A 15,979-nucleotide genomic window follows, 5' to 3' on the forward strand; every position below is an offset into this window, starting at 1 on the left:
TCTGCAAGACAAAGGAAGAATATTAATAAAACATACAATCCTGAGGGGCTGAGAGCAGCCCCTGAGTGTCCAACCTTTTCGAACACTAAGCAAAAACTGATCTCCTCAGCTTTGGTCAGTGGTTGTATACTACTGGGAAGAGCCAGCTTTGCTTTTTTTTTTTCTTTAAACAGCATAATATCACCCATGGTTTCCTGTGTTCCCCAATGAAACAATTGAGAAACAACATTTTATTGTTAAAAGTAATTATTTTTTCTTCATCGCCCAATGGTAAAACATTTTGTGAAACATATGTGGTGGTAATATGCTCACTGCCCAGCTAGATGACTTTATTAATAGGTGTAGTTTGTAAAATGGGGTCACTTATGGTGGAGGGTCTGCTGTTCGGTTCTGACAATGTGACATGGCACCCCGAAATAATAAGGCTATGTGCCCACGGGACTCGGATTTTTCTGCATCAAAAGCCGCAGCTTTCCCCCAGAATCCGCACCTTTTCATAGGTGCGGATTTGACGCGGATTTTGTTGCGGACTTTGCGTTTTTTTTTAATTCAATTGAATAGGAAAAATCCGCACGAAAATCCGCAACAATAATTGACATGCTGCAGATTTTTCCACACGAAAATCCGCACGATTTCCGCTGCGGAAAAATCCGCAGCGTGGGCACAGCATTTCCCAAATGCCATAGAAATGGCTGGGGAGTAGCTGTGCTGCAGCTTTCTGGAAAATCCTCGGCTTTTCCGCGAGAAATCCGCGGCAAAATCCGCGCATTTTCCGCAGCGTGGGCACAGTCAAATCTGCACTCCGATATGGCGCTCCTTCCCTCCTGAGCTTTAAACTGTGCTTGAAAAGTAGTTTCCAACCACATGGGGTATTGCTGTACTCAAAAGAAATTGCTTAACAAATTTTCTTTATCGTTCCTATGGGAGACCCAAACCATGGGTGTATGCTACTGCCCCCGGAGGACACACAAAGTTACTACACTCAAAAACGTGTAGCTCCTCCCTCCTAGCATATACACCTCCTGCTAGCCAGATCTAGCCAGTTTCTTGCTTTGTGTCAGGAGGATCACACACACACATGCATTCTCTTTTGATTTTTCATTTTTTCTAAAGATTTGGAAGAAAAGCGGGTCCACTGGACTCCCGGCATGTCCCTTCTCACCCCCCTGGCGGCGGTGCTGTTAAGGTTGACTTCAGGGCAGGAGCCCTTCATGCCGCGCTCCTTCACCATCCCTTAGGGGCTCTGGCTTGAAGTTGGAGCCAACACGGTTCTCACTGCCTTGCAGGAGACCGGCCTCCATCCGCAGCCCTTGTGCAGGACCCTGCTGGAAGGAGCACTGAACCCCCACCCCACCAGGGACTGGGCCCTGCGTCTCAAAGCTAAGTATAGAGACGTTATTCAGAGGGTCCTTCTGCAATGTGGGGCACTTTTATTGGGGAGGACAGTGATTGCTTGATAATGCTGCTTTTTTACTGTGTTCCGGCCGGTTCCACGGTTTTTACTGGGAACCGCGCCGATGATGCCTGATTCTCGGCCGCATGCATAACTCTAGGCCCCGGCTTCAGCCGCGGCCTAGTTTCGTTTCGTTCCCCTGCATGTCAGTCATGCAGGGGGACACTGCAGAGCCGCCTGCCGGCCGCTCTGCACAGGGGAGGACACTCCTTTTTGAGGAGATGATTCCCTCCCCTGTACATCTCCTTCGCCCTCCGATTCCCTCTCCTGGGTTAACCCCCGCCCCCCCCCTCACTCTGGCGCCATTTTCTCAGCGTCTTAGTACACTGGTCGGCGCTGGCTGCTCTGCAGTGCAGAGGGAGTGAATATCTGGCTGGGGGTCCAGGCTTGGAATTCGGATGGCACTCATAATAGCGGCCTGATAAGTCACAACCTCTGGTTGTGCACTTTTATTCACTCTCAGGGCATTCTGAAGGAGTTAATTCTTTATCATAGAACCTCCTCCTCAGCAGCATGTCTCACTCTAGCAGCAAAGCTCCAAGGCTGTACACTACATGTTCTGCATGTAACCTCATATTGCCTGAACCGACACACTGTAATGGTTCTTATGTGGTGGATAGTGGTCAAGATGCCTCAGCCGGGAGTCTCCCCAGGCTGAACCCCTGTCTTGGGTATTCTAGCCATTCTAGACAGAGCCCCCACCTCTGCAGCATGTCTCACAGAGCGAGGCTGCAGGCTGTTTTTTATTATCCACTGCAGGTAGTCTCGTACGGCTATACCGAGCTCATAACCACTGTGGCCCCTCAGCTTGGGAGCTCATTAATGGTCCCTCCAGCTGCTCCGGTTTCGGTGGCTGACCCCCGTGGGAATTCTATTTCCAGGGGTCGGCTGTCCCGGCATCTGCTGAGCATGCAGCCCCCTTCTCAGGGCGTTTTCTGCTTCGCTCAGCAAAGCTCACAAGGGACTCTCCTTCTGGGCTCAGACCCCGTCCTTCTGACAGGGAGACGCAGGGTCCCCTGTCCTCCCCGTCCCGCAGCTCCGATTACGAGCTGACTCGCTGGACTAGGAGGATGTCTCTACCACGGGCTCGGACGCTACTTGATGTACATTGATCCGTCCGTAGGTGACGCAGATGCGAATGATTGGATTGCGTCCATTATTCTTGTACTGGACCTCCATCCGCCTGATCAGGGGAGTATTCCCCGCTGGCAGAAAGGCATCAGTATGCCTTTAACAGGACGAGGAGTGTGTGATTTAACCACTCCAGTTTTCAGCCCGCTGCGTCCAAGCCCACAGCCTATCCTGCAGACCCCACAGCGGAGTTCTGCTGCCTGTCTCCCCCTCCCATCAGAGGTGGTCAAGGAGTGTACTCATTCGCCAAGGGTAGCCACTCCGGTGTCTAGACTTTCAGCCCGGATAGTTGTATCAGTGGCTGACGGCACCTCTATATGGATCCTACGGTACATTAATTTTGTACTGGACCTCAATCCGCCGGTGTTACCTTATCTAGGTGAACACAACGTGTGTTCCTTAACCACTCCAGTTTTCAGGCCCCTGTGACTAGCCCAGGGTCCACTCTGACAGTCGCTTCCCATGAAGCGTGATTCTGAGGACTGTATTTCCCCTGTCCACCAATGGTGGTCAAGAAGTGGGCTCATTCACCTCAGGTGGCTCAGCCCGGGCCGTTATGTCAGTGGCTGATGGCTCCTCACTTAAGGTTCTGCGGTCCGCCCGGTTGTCCTTTGGGCCAAGTCGGTATGGGGACGGCAGGAGCTTCGTTCTCCTCAGCTTACAGCAGTGCGGTTTTTTTGTACCTTCTCTGCTTCTCTGGAGGAGATGCATTCTCTCACAGGGACTCTATGCCCAAAACGGTTGCCTGAACTTCCAGACTTCAGTCTTTTCATCCTATGCGGGACGCCGCACGGCGGTGGTCTGGGCTACCTTCCTCGCTATCCGCAGGCTCCTGTGGCTTCGGAATTGGAAGGCAGATGCCTCTATGGGGGTTCCCTGCTGGGCTCCCCCTTGGTGGGACCAGTTTCCTCGGAACCAACTGGGTGAAATTAAGGAAGCTCTTGGCGGGGAGTGTTCTTCCTTGCCACAAACCTAAACCAGGGAACCTGTCCAGGACAGGAATCAGTTGAGGTTTCGGTGGTTTCCGTTCCTCCATCTGATCGTCCTCTAGCTCAGCCTAGGTTCATAGAACCAAATGGCTCGAAGCTGCGTCTTCGGAAGGCCGCAGGAGATGCTGTCACTGAGTCAGCTTCCTCCGAGCTATTTAGCCACGCCAACAACCTCCTTGGTCGGTGGCAGGCTCTCTCCACTTGGCGACGTAGGGTTCTAACACGTCTCCGTTCAGTGGGAGCGAGATTATATCTCCCTTGGCTACAGGATGGACTTCTGTCCACCCGCCAAACAGATTTTTTCTGTCAACTCCTCCCGGCTCCAAGGCCGCCGCCTTCTCACAGGCCGTGGCATTTCTGGCAGGCCAATGGAGTAATTGTACCGGTTCCCGACTGGGAACGGTTCTGAGATTTTTGCTTAAATCTATTCCTAGTCCCCGAAGAGGGCGGTGCCTTCCGACCTGGATCTTTAGCTTTTCAAGCATAGCCAGGTGTGGCGTTTTCACATTGAGTCTTGGTTTTGTTCCGTGTGTTTTTTTCACCGGATCAATCAAGACCCCAAGGAGATTCCCTAGCAGCCATCGGCATCAGAGATGCCTATCGGCAGGAGTCAATCGCAGTTTCACACCAGCGTTGACTACGTTTTGACAATCGGAGTGGTCCAATTCGTGGCTCTTCCCTTGGGGTTAGCCAAGGCCCCTCGAGTATTCTCATTGGGGCAGCTGTGATTAGGGTCCTGCCCCCTAGGGTTTGGCAGTGATCTTTTGCCCTGGACGGCCTTCTTGTCGGGGCTTCATCCAGTGCTGACTCTTAGCAGAGTGCTTCGCTCACTCTCGCCACTCTGACCTATTCGGGTGGCTTGTCTTTCTGTCCAAGTCCACTCTGATTTCGAACCAGAGGTTCTCAGGGCGTCAATGGAAGCGGTTCCTTGCCCAGTTTTTCCTGCGTCCTCTGAGACTGGATGTTTTCCGCTGTACAAGCGAACTCACTCCTCCCATGGGGTGGTGGCTTCGCCACTGTCCAGGGGCTCGTTTCAGTGGTGGCTTCGGCCACTCTGTCTCAGGGGCGCTCCTTTCTGGCCCGTCCCGGGTGATCCTCACCAGGATGCTAGCCTATCCGCCTTGGGAGCAGTATATCTCCACCGTGGAGCGCAGGGCGCTTGGACTCTGTCCGAATCAGCCCTCTGGATCAATGTGCTGGAAATCAGAGCTGTATTTCTTACTCTCTAAGCCTTCACCATCTGTGGGCGGCTAGGCACATTCGAGTCCAGTCGGACAACGTGACAGCGTTTTCCTACATCAGCTTCCAGGGCGGGACACTCAGCCGCCTGGCAATCATGGCGGCTCAACATCCTTTAGTGGACAAGGGACTCCTAGTCCACCGTATCCGCAGTCCACATCCTAGATGTGAAAACTACGAGGCAGGCTATTTCAGCTGTCCTACCGTGGTCCACAATCCTCAGGTTTTGCGGTAGACACACTGGTTCATGTTTGATCCCAGCTTTGTCTCTTTACGAATTTCACCCTCTACCTCTTGTCCAGAGTCCTGCGCAAGATCGGTAAAGGGGGCCGTCGGGTCATTCTTCCAGACTGACCCAAGCAGGCTTGGTACTCTGACCTGCTCCTTCTGTCCGTTGGGTTGCCTTGGCATCTTCCGGACCGTTCAGTCCTTTTCTCAAGAGGTCCGTTTTTTCCCGTCAGAATTCTGGATTCTCAGATTGACGGCGTAGCTCTTGAGTCCTGGATCTTGGCGACTTCTGATATCCTTCCTGAAGTCATCTCCACTATGACTCGAGCTCCAAAGTGTCCTTTGACCTTTTTTGGCCTTGCCGACCCTCCTGTCCCTTCCACAGTCCGGTCTACAGCTAGGACTATCCCTCATTAAGGGACAGGTCTCGGCTCTGTCAGTATGTGCCAGCGGCGTATCGTCCGGCTGGCTCCGGTGCGCTCCTTTAAGGGCGCATCTCACATCATTCCGCCTTCCGGCGGCCTATGGAGACCTGGGACCTTAATCCGGTCCTCCCGGTTCCCGGAAACCCCCCTTTGCGCCTCTTGGGGAGGTTTCTTTGTTGTATCTTTCACAGAAAGTAGTCTTTCTAGTGGCTATAATTTCCCGCCAGAGAGTTCTGGCTGCACTCTCTCGGAGTCACCCCCTTTTTTGGTCTTTTGCATCAAGACAAGGTGGTCTTCATCCGACTCCGGACTTTTTTCCCTAAGGCGGTTACTGCTTCCACCTTATCCGGGGCAATTTTCCTGCCTTCCTTTTGTCCGGCTCCTGTTCATCGCTTGAGGAAGCGTTGCATATCCTGGATCTGGTGCGGGCGCTCCGGATCTATGTGTCTCGCACCGCCGTTATTAGGCGGTGCACCTCTCTGGTGCTGACTGTTCGTCAGCGTAGCGGTCTCTCGGCATCTAAGCTGACCCTGATCATTGGCTTAGGTCGGCCGTTTCCGAGACCTTCAAGTGTACTCAAGTGCCTTCCCCGCCGGGGATCAGAGCACATTTGGTCAGACCTGTCGGCGCCTTTTTTTGGGCTTTCAGGCACCAGGTTACGGCTCAGTAGGTCTGTCAGTCTGCAGCTCGAATTAGTCTGCATACTTTTTCGAAGCACTACCCAAGGCATGCTCATGCTTTGGCAGACGTGGGCTTGGGCAGACGCATTTTTCCGGCGTCTGTCGCCCATTTGTGAAGTTAGGTTTGCCTGCTTCTCAGTTGTCTGTTTATTCCCACCCATGGACTGCTTTTGAACGTCCCATGGTTTGGGTCTCCCATAGGAACGATAAAGAAAAAGAGAATTTTGTTACTTACCGTAAATTCTTTTTCTTATAGTTCCGTCATGGGAGACCCAGCACCCTCCCTATTGCCTATTGGCAGGTTTCTTGTTCCGTGTGTCTTCACCGGCTGTTATTGTTGTAGACAGAGGTTCCGGTTCTTCCGGATTTTACTCTGTCTCTTCTTGTGGGTGGATGTCCTCCTTCAGCTTTTGCACTAAACTGGCTAGATCTGGCTAGCAGGGGGTGTATATGCTAGGAGGGAGGAGCTACACGTTTTTGAGTGTAGTAACTTTGTGTGTCCTCCGGGGACAGTAGCATACACCCATGGTTTGGGTCTCCCATGACGGAACTATAAGAAAAAGAATTTACGGTAAGTAACAAAATTCTCTTTTTATTGTCCATTTTCTCCTGTTACGCTTGTGAAACTTAAAAATATGGGCCTTGAGTGTCATTTTCCTAGAAAAAAAAAACGTAATATTTCATTTTCACAGCCCAATAATATTACATTCTGTGAAACGCCAATGGGTTCAAGATGCTCCCCACACATCTAAATAAATTACTTGAGGGATCTAGTTTCCAAAATGGGGTCACATGTGGGAGGGAGGGTTCCTCTGTTTAGGCACATGAGGGCTCGGCAAAGGCAACGTGGCGTCCACTATCAATTCCAGACAATTTTTTGTTTTCCGTCAAATGGCACTGCTTCCCTTCCAAGGGCTTCCATGAACCAAAACCATAGTTTTCCACCACAAATGGGGAATCGCCGTACTTGGGAGAAATTGCACAACACATGATACATTTTATCCTCTTGCCCTTGTGAAAATGCCATATTATAGTAACATTTTTGTGGGAAAAAGTAAAAAAAAATTTTTCTTTCTGCATTGCTTTAGTTCCTGTGAAGCACCTGAAGGATTTAAAAAAACAAAAAAAAAACTTTTTGGTTGTGGTTTTGATCAGTTTGAGGGGGGGCAGTACTTAGAATGATGTCACTCTTGGGAATTTCCTGTCACGTAAAACCCACAAATGTGATGTGGTCCCTAAAAAACAAAATAAATGGTTTTGTTACTATTATTTGAAAACTTAGAAATTGCTGGTAAATGTTAAAACTTCCTAACAAAAAAAAGGTGCTGATGTAAAGTAGACATGTGGTAAATGTTGTTTATTAACTACTAGAAGGTGGCCCGATTCTACGCATCGGGTATTCTAGAATTTACGTATTGTGTAGTTCATGTATGATTTTTGTTATATATATATAGATGTTGTTGTCTGTAGTTACCAAGTGTTTGTGTAGGAGCTGTACATGTTCTGGGTGTTGTCTGGGTGTGACGGGGGGTGAGAGCGGTGTTGTATGTGTGTTGCGTGTGTTGCGTTGTTTGTGGAGCGCTGTGTGTCTGTAGCGTTGTGTGTGTGTTGCGCGGTTTGTGTGTGTGTTGTGTGTTTTGGGGGGAGGTATGTTTTGTGCAATGTGTGTGTTGTGCGGTATGTGCGTATATTTGTGTGTGCCGCGGTGTTTGTGTGTTGGGTGTTGTGTGTGTGCAGCGTTGTCTGTGTGTGTGGGTGTCTGTGTAGGGCAGTTGTTTGTGGTTCCCAGTGTGTGTGTGTGTGTGTGTGTGGTGTGTTGTGCAGTGCGCGCGCGTGTGTGTGTGGTGTGTTGTGCAGTGCGCGCGCGTGTGTGTGTGTGTGTGTGCATCAGCCTCTCTTCTCTCAGCCTACCTCTCCCAGCCTCCCTCCTCCCAGCCTCCCTCAGCATCAGCCTCCCTCTCCCAGCCTCCCCAGCATCAGCCTCCCCAGCATCAGCCTCCGCCAGCATCAGCCTCTCTCCTTCCAGCCTCCTCCAGCATCAGCCTCCCTCTCCCAGCCTTCCCCAGGATCAGCCTCTCTCCTCCCAGCCTCCGTCCTCCCAGCCTTCCCCAGCATCAGCTTTCCCCTCCCAGCCTCCCTCAGCATCAGCCTTCCCCAGCATCAGCCTCTCTCCTCCCAGCCTCAGCCTCTCTCCTTCCAGGCTCCCCCAGCATCAGCCTCTCTCCTTCCAGCTTCCCTCAGCATCAGCCTCCCCTTCCCAGCCTTCCCCAGGATCAGCCTCTCTCCTCCCAGCCTCCTTCCTCCCAGCCTCCCTCAGCATCAGCCTTCTGCTCCCAGTCTCCCCCAGCATCAGCCTCCCCATGCATCAGCCTCCACCAGCATCAGCCTCTCTCCTTCCAGCCTCCCCCAGCATCAGCCTCCCCTTCCCAGCCTTCCCCAGGATCAGCCTCTCTCCTCCCAGCCTCCTTCCTCCCAGCCTCCCTCTCCCAGCCTCCCTCAGCATCAGCCTTCCGCTCCCAGTCTCCCCCAGCATCAGCCTCCCCAAGCATCAGCCTCCACCAGCATCAGCCTCTCTCCTTCCAGCCTCCCCCAGCATCAGCCTCTCTCCTTCCAGCCTCCCTCAGCATCAGCCTCCCGTTCCCAGCCTTCCCCAGGATCAGCCTCTCTCCTCCCAGCCTCCCTCAGCATCAGCCTTCCCCTCCCAGTCTCCCCCAGCATCAGCCTCCCCAAGCATCAGCCTCCACCAGCATTAGCCTCTCTCCTTCCAGCCTCCCCCAGCATCAGCCTCCCCAAGCATCAGCCTCCACCAGCATCAGCCTCCCTCGTCCCAGCCTCCCCCTCCCAGCCTCCCCCAGCATCAGCCTCTCTCCTCCCAGCCTTCCCCATGATCAGCCTCTCTGCTCCCAGCCTCCTCCAGCACGCCGTGCTCCTCTGCCGACACTCACACACCCGATCGCATCCACTCACACACACCCGATCGCATCCACTCACACACACCCGATCGCATCCACTCACACACACCCGATCGCATCCACTCACACACACCCGATCGCATCCACTCACACACACCCGATCGCATCCACACACACACACCCGATCGCATCCACTCACACACACCCGATCGCATACACTCACACACACCCGATCGCATACACTCACACACACAGACACTGACGATATCGCACATACGCGCTTATACTCACAACATCCGGGGATATCACATGCTTCTGGCCATGTGATCCTCCGGCAGGTCCTGGAAGATCACAACAGCACAGTATCGCCGCCGAGAAGCAAGCGATATCCCAGGATGTTGTGAGTATGTGGATGCGATGTGATGTGTGTGTGTGAGTGAGTGTGATCTGATTTGTGTGTGTGTATGTGTGTGCTGTTATGTGTGTGCTGTTATGTGTGTGCTGTTATGTGTCTGTATTTTCCGCCGCTGCAGGACCTTGATGTGTGGATGCGATGTGATGTGTGTGTGAGGTGTGTATGAGAGTGAGTGTGAGCCGGTGTACACTGGTAACTATGATACACATCGGGTAACTAAGGGACCTTAGTTACCCGATGTGTATAATGGTTACCAGCTTTCACGGCCTCCGTGAAGATCCCAGCATCGCAAGGTTATGTGTGGCGCTGCTGGGATCCTGACGGAGCCGGTGTAGAAGCAAGAGATATCCCAGCATGTTGTGATGTGTGAGAGTGAGTGTGAGAGTGAGTGTGATCTGATGTGTGTGTGTGTACTCACCTGGGAATCGGGGCTCCGTGTCAGTTGGGCCAGAGCGAGCGTGCATTGCGTGAGGGGGGCGGGGCCTGCAGAGAGCCGGGGCGAGAGGCCAATCCGTGTGGGGGGGCGGGGCCATGGCGAGCCCAGCAGCCAATCAGCTTTGTGTCACCGTAAGGACACAATTTCGGAGCATGACAGACAGACAGACAGACAGACAGAATAAGGCAATTATATATATAGATGTTATGTGGTGTAAGTCTTCTGTTTAAGGGTATGCAATTTCAAAGTCTCAAAATTGTGAAATTTTTGCCAAATTTCAGATATTTTCATAAAAGCAAATATCAACCACAATTTACCACGAACGTGACGTACAATATGTCATGAAAAAACAATTTCGGGATTACTGGGATCCGTTGAAGCATTCGAGTTATTACCTTAGAAAGTGATGCTGGTCAGATTTAAAAAATGAGGCTCGGTCATCAACACACAGAATGGTCCTTAAGGGGTTAATGTTATGTCTGATCACTGTATATACCGTGTTTCCCGAAAATAAGGAATTTTTTTTTTTTTTTTCCTAGAAAAATGCGCTAGGGCTTATTTTCGGGGTAGGGCTTATTCTCGGGGAAAACACAGTTGAGGGGAAGTTTACCCCCCCCCAAGGAATGCAGCTCTCCCTTCCCAGAGAACTATACTTACCAGACCCCGGGTGTCTGCGTCGCTCCCAGGTACTCCTGCGATCTTCGGTGGGCGCTCCCAGCAGGTATGCTGCACGCCGTCCTTCCCTGCTTCTGGCAGACACTCACATACATCAGATCGCGCACACACTCATGCACACACATCAGATCGCACACAGACTTGCGCGCACACACACTCACCACATGCAGGTTTTCCGATTACTTCCAGCTGGCAGAGAATCCTGGAACGTAGTGCGGTGCAACGCACAGAGGACATGCGTTCCTCCAGTGAGTCCTCCATGCGTTCCACTGCCCTGCATTCCAGGATTCTCTGTCAGCCAGAAGAAATCCGTGTGTGTGTGTGTGTGTGTGTGTGTGTGTGTGTGTGTGTGTGTGTGCGCACACGCGCGTACGTGTTCCACTGCAGGTCCTCTCGTACGGGGTCTGGTGAGTGATTGCGGGGTCCCCTGTCTTCTTTTTATCTTTTTTGGTGGTGTCTGCTTTCTATAATGAAGTGTCCTGCAGTATTCTCTAACTTTTTTAGCTGTATGGACACTTCATTATTGAACTGCGGGCTTATATTTAAGCCTTACGCCAAAAATGCTGAAAATTTCTCCTAGGGCTTATTTTCAGGGAAACATGGTACATTGATGTGATTCTCGGTTATGATTGTGTATTTGTAACAGCTGCATATCTTTTTCTTTTTCAGGGATGTCCAGAATCAGAAAGCTGTTATAAAGAATGAATCTTTATTGCCCATATTAACAGGTAAGCACATTTAGGCTACATGCGCACACTGCTTCTTTTTCGTGTTCACAAACTGCAGCCAAAACTGCAGCCAAAACTGCACCTTGTCAGAGAGAGCCTGGAAATGTCACAAAAAATGTAGGTGCTTTTTTGGTGCATTTTTGCTGCTTTTTTGGTGCGTTTTTGGCTGCAGTTTTGTCAACAATTGTTTCATGTATTTTTCAGTTCAAACAAGCCCATAAAGCTTGTTGAATTGGAAAAAAAAAAAATTAGAAATAAATAAATAATTAAAAAAAACGGCGTGCGGTTCCCCCCCAATTTTAATGCCAGCCAGATAAAGCCATACGGCTGAAGGCTGGTATTCTCAGGATGGGGAGCCCCACGTTATGGGGAGCCCCCCAGCCTAACAATATCAGTCAGCAGCCGCCCAGAATGGCCGCATCCATTAGATGCGGCTGTTCTGGGACTGTACCCGGCTCTTCCCGATTTACCCTGGTGCGTTGGCAAATCGGGGTAATAAGGAGTTATTGGCAGCCCATAGCTGCCACTAAGTCCTAGATTAATCATGTCAGGCGTCTATGAGACACCTTCCCTGATTAATCTGTAAATTACAGTAAATAAACACACAAACCCGAAAAAATCCTTTATTAGAAATAAAAAACACAAACACATTCCCTCATTACCAATTTATTAACCCCGACAAAGCCCTCCATGTCCGGCGTAATCCAGCATGCTCCAGCGTCGCATCCAACTCTGCTGCATGGAGGTGACCGGAGAAGCAGCAGACACCGCCGCTCCGGTCACCTCCATGCAGCTAATGAAGACAGCCGCGCGATCAGCTGAGCTGTCACCGAGGTTACCCGCAGCCACCGCTGAATCCAGCGGTGGCCGCGAGTAACCTCAGTGACAGCTCAGCTGATCGCGCTACAGCGTGGAGCCGGCAGCAGGAGCGTGGAGCCGGCGGCAGGAGCGTGGAGCCGGCGGCAGGAGCGTGGAGCCGGCGGCAGGAGCGTGGAGCCGGCGGCAGGAGCGTGGAGCCGATGGCAGGAGCGTGGAGCCGACGACAGGAGCGTGGAGCCCGGGACTTTCAGCGGCGGCGGCGGTGAGAGGGGTCCATCATCTCCCCTGTGCCTGCATGCTGGGGACCGCGGTACTTCGGGGAACACGTGGAGGACGGGACTATCAGCTGCGGCAGCGAGAGGGGGATGGACATTGGCAGCTAAAAACATTGATTTTTCCCTCTCGCTGCCGCCGCTGCTGATAGTCCCGTCCTCCACATCATCTCCCCTGTGCGTGCACGCTGGGGACAGTGGTACTTCGGGGAACACGTGGAGGACGGGACTATCAGCGGCGGCGGCAGCGAGAGGGAAAAATCAATGTTTTCAGCTGCCAATGTCCATCCCCCTCTCGCTGCCGCTGCTGATAGTCCCGTCCTCCACATCATCTCCCCTGGGGACAGCGGTACTTCGGGGAACACGTGGAGGACGGGACGAGACCACTTGCCTGACCTCACTTCCTGACAAATCACCTGCGCTTTTGCTAGCAAAAACGCAGGTAAAAGGCAGGTAAAATGCACCACTTTTGATAGCATGCATTTTTCCTGCGTTTTTGATGCCCTCATTGATTTCAATGGGTGACAAATGTTGACAAAAACGCAGGAAGAATGAACATGCTGCATTTTTTTTGTCACAAACTTTTGACAAAAAAACCGCTGACAAATAAACTGCAATGTGCGCATGACAAATCTGACTTCTCATAGACTTTGCTGGGAAGTCAGATGTCAGAAAGTTCAGCTGACAAAACTGCAGCCAAAAAAGCAGCAAAAAAGCAGGAAAAAAAGCAGCGTGCGCATGTAGCCATATACTATTTTTCAGGTGTTTTTAGTGCTTGTTTATATACTAAGATGATATTGGCTAAAATGCTATATTTCAGTTCCTTTTATCTCATCTTAATGCATATATTCTTCACCACTATTTTTACTTAGGGAATGATCTGATGGTTTCTCAAACGTTGCTTACTCAGAGAGGAGTACCTGTACTAAGCTTGTCTAGTGGGAAAGCATATTGCTTTAATCCTGCACTCTCCACATGGTAAGACTTTAAGTGTGTAATTATTAGGATCAGCGTGTGCATTTATGTGACCGTCTATAATTCCTATTACTTGTTCTCATCACATTTTGCACAGTTGTAATAACTTAGGCTTGAATATGATATTCAAAATCATAATATTTAATGTAGAGTTTTTGAAACCAAACAATAAGATATTTTTTTTCTGGAAGGATGTTTGTACATTTGAATTAAAAGGATAGTCTAGTAAGTAAAGCAATTGACATGACGATATAATCTGTAGGTTAACAACACTCAACACTAGAAAGCTTCCTGGCTGCTGTATTGAAAACCTTGCTACCGGGAGAAAATTACCTTATTCCTCCTAAGCAGATGACAATGTACCCAAGGACAATGTTCACAGCACTATGAACACGCCCAGCGCATTAACTGACAACATGCTTTGCAATGCATCAAAGCACCAGGTCATGCTGACAGCTGGTGCTCACTGTATACTAAGCGGAGACTGTGATCACATCAGCACTTCTTTTTTTTTTTTTTTTTTTTTTTTTACTGAAAGCCAGCAGGTCCCGGGAGGAATAACGTTTATTTCTTTGTCGCTCCATTGGGAGACCCAGACAATTGGGTGTATAGCTTCTGCCTCCGGAGGCCACACAAAGTATTACACTTTTAAAAAAGTGTAACCCCTCCCCTCTGCCTATACACCCTTCCGTGGATCACGGGCTCCTCAGTTTTATGCTTTGTGTGGAAGGAGGCACACATCCACTCATGCATTCTCATACATAGTTATGTCGGATGGAAGAAAAGAGGTCTCCAATGGGGTCCCCGGCATGTTCCCTTCTCACCCCACTAAGTCGGCGGTGTTGTTAAGGTTGAGGTACCCATTGCGGGTACGGAGGCTGGAGCCACATGCTGTCTCCTTCACCATCCCTTATGCGGCTCTGGTAGAAGTGGGATCCTATGCGGTCATCCATGTGCTGGGACTGTGCTCCATCCGCAGCCCCTGGTGGAACCTGCCGGACCGGAGCGTCTTCATCCCCAGGGACCGGGCCCTGCAACTTGAAGGTACTCTATATCCTCATGTGGGGACTGTACAGGGGTCGCACCTTCTCCCCGGAAGCCGCGGTGGTTCCGTCCGTTATCTTTTCGGCGGACCTCCGCGCCGACCGTGCCTGCTTGTCGGTCGCGGCCTTAAATTTAGCCCCTGGCTTCGCCGCGGCCTAGTCCGAAAAATCCCGCCCCCGAGCCTGCCTGTAAGGGCGGGATTGCCGACATGACGTCGGCCTTGAGGGCTGGAGCATCCTGCATGTCTCCCTCCCCCCTCATTGACCACTTGGGGACTCCAGATTCCCGCTCTCTGCTAGCGCCGCCCTCGGCTCCACTTCCCCCCTGAGAGCTCCGGCAGCCATTTTTAGCATTCTGCCGGTGGATGCTATTCAGCAGCAAGGCTCTGCAGCTCCGGGGGATCCACAACAGGGAATCTGGAGGACACACTCTGCTCGTGAGCGGTTGGTAAGCCACACCGGTCACCCGGTGCTGGTCTCCCCTAAGCTGCCGGGGGATATGGATATGGATATGGATATATATATATATATATATATATATATATATATATATATATATATATATATATATATATATATATATATATATAATCTGTTCAGAAAGGCGGTATACCCTTTTCCCATTTTCCCCTTAGTGGTCACTCTCCTAAGAGACAACAGCATGTCGTCCACAAGGAGCAAAGCTACTAAGGCACAGATTTTTTTCGCGGCCTGTACCTCTTGTGGGGCTATGTTGCCTGCGGGATCCACCTACCCTCACTGTGATCAATGCTCGACTCCTGCCACGCTTGCTCAGCCGGAGCCTAGGGCAATTGTGGGCCCCTCGGCTCAGGTAGATCCCCCTGCTCCCCCTGAGCAGGCTGCAGGGACAGAGTCACCGGCGTTGGCCTCTTTCGCTGAGAAACTCTCTGTCACTTTCTCAGTCCATTGCACAGTCTATGGACAAATGGTCATCTAAGCTCCTTGAGGTTTTGCAGTCCAGACCGAGCTCTTCACAGGCCCCGGTCCCTGTTAATTTGTCTCCTCCAGGTCCTTTTCGATCCGCGCCGCAGCGCGCTCCCAGGATAGCCCCTAGGTCCCAGGCGGCGGACTCCTGCCCGGATCGCAGCCCCAGACCTGCTAAGCGGCCTCGCTGGGATTCTTCCCCGGCCTCCTCACGCTGCTCTGGATCCCAGTTTGAGGACTCTCAGGAAGACGAGGCGGACGTGGGAGCTCAGGGCTCTGACCCTGACCTCGCCCTTAACCTTGATACCCCTGAGGGGGACGCCTTAGTAAATGATCTTATCCCGTCCATCAACCAGGTGCTGGATCTCTCACCACCACCTCCTCCTGCAGAGGAGTCTGCTTCTCAGCAGGAGAAACACCAATTTCGATTCCCAAAACGTACGCGCAATACGTTTTTTGATCACTCTAACTTCAGGGACGCTGTCCAGAAGCCCAGAGCGGTCCCGGACAAGCGCTTTGCTAAACGGCACACTGACACGCGTTATCCCTTTCCAGCTGAAGTCGTTAAGGGCTGGGCACACTCTCCCAAGGTGGATCCTTCAGTCTCTAGATTG

The 15,979-nt window shown here is 51.4% G+C and overlaps 1 protein-coding gene across 2 annotated transcripts in view; it reads left to right on the forward strand.

The window, feature by feature from the left end:
* The window catches only part of HIRA (histone cell cycle regulator), a 127,068-nt gene that overhangs the window by 92,128 nt on the left and 18,961 nt on the right, over positions 1 to 15,979 (forward strand). For both annotated transcript variants that reach the window (XM_075321188.1, XM_075321195.1), the window contains exons 20-21: positions 11,253 to 11,311; positions 13,275 to 13,380. In XM_075321188.1, the coding sequence (XP_075177303.1) occupies positions 11,253 to 11,311; positions 13,275 to 13,380 (165 nt within the window). The remainder of the gene's footprint in view (positions 1 to 11,252; positions 11,312 to 13,274; positions 13,381 to 15,979) is intronic.

The sequence above is a fragment of the Anomaloglossus baeobatrachus genome, chromosome 1, assembly GCF_048569485.1.
Source record: "Anomaloglossus baeobatrachus isolate aAnoBae1 chromosome 1, aAnoBae1.hap1, whole genome shotgun sequence".
In the NCBI taxonomy this organism is placed as follows: Eukaryota; Metazoa; Chordata; class Amphibia; order Anura; family Aromobatidae; genus Anomaloglossus; species Anomaloglossus baeobatrachus.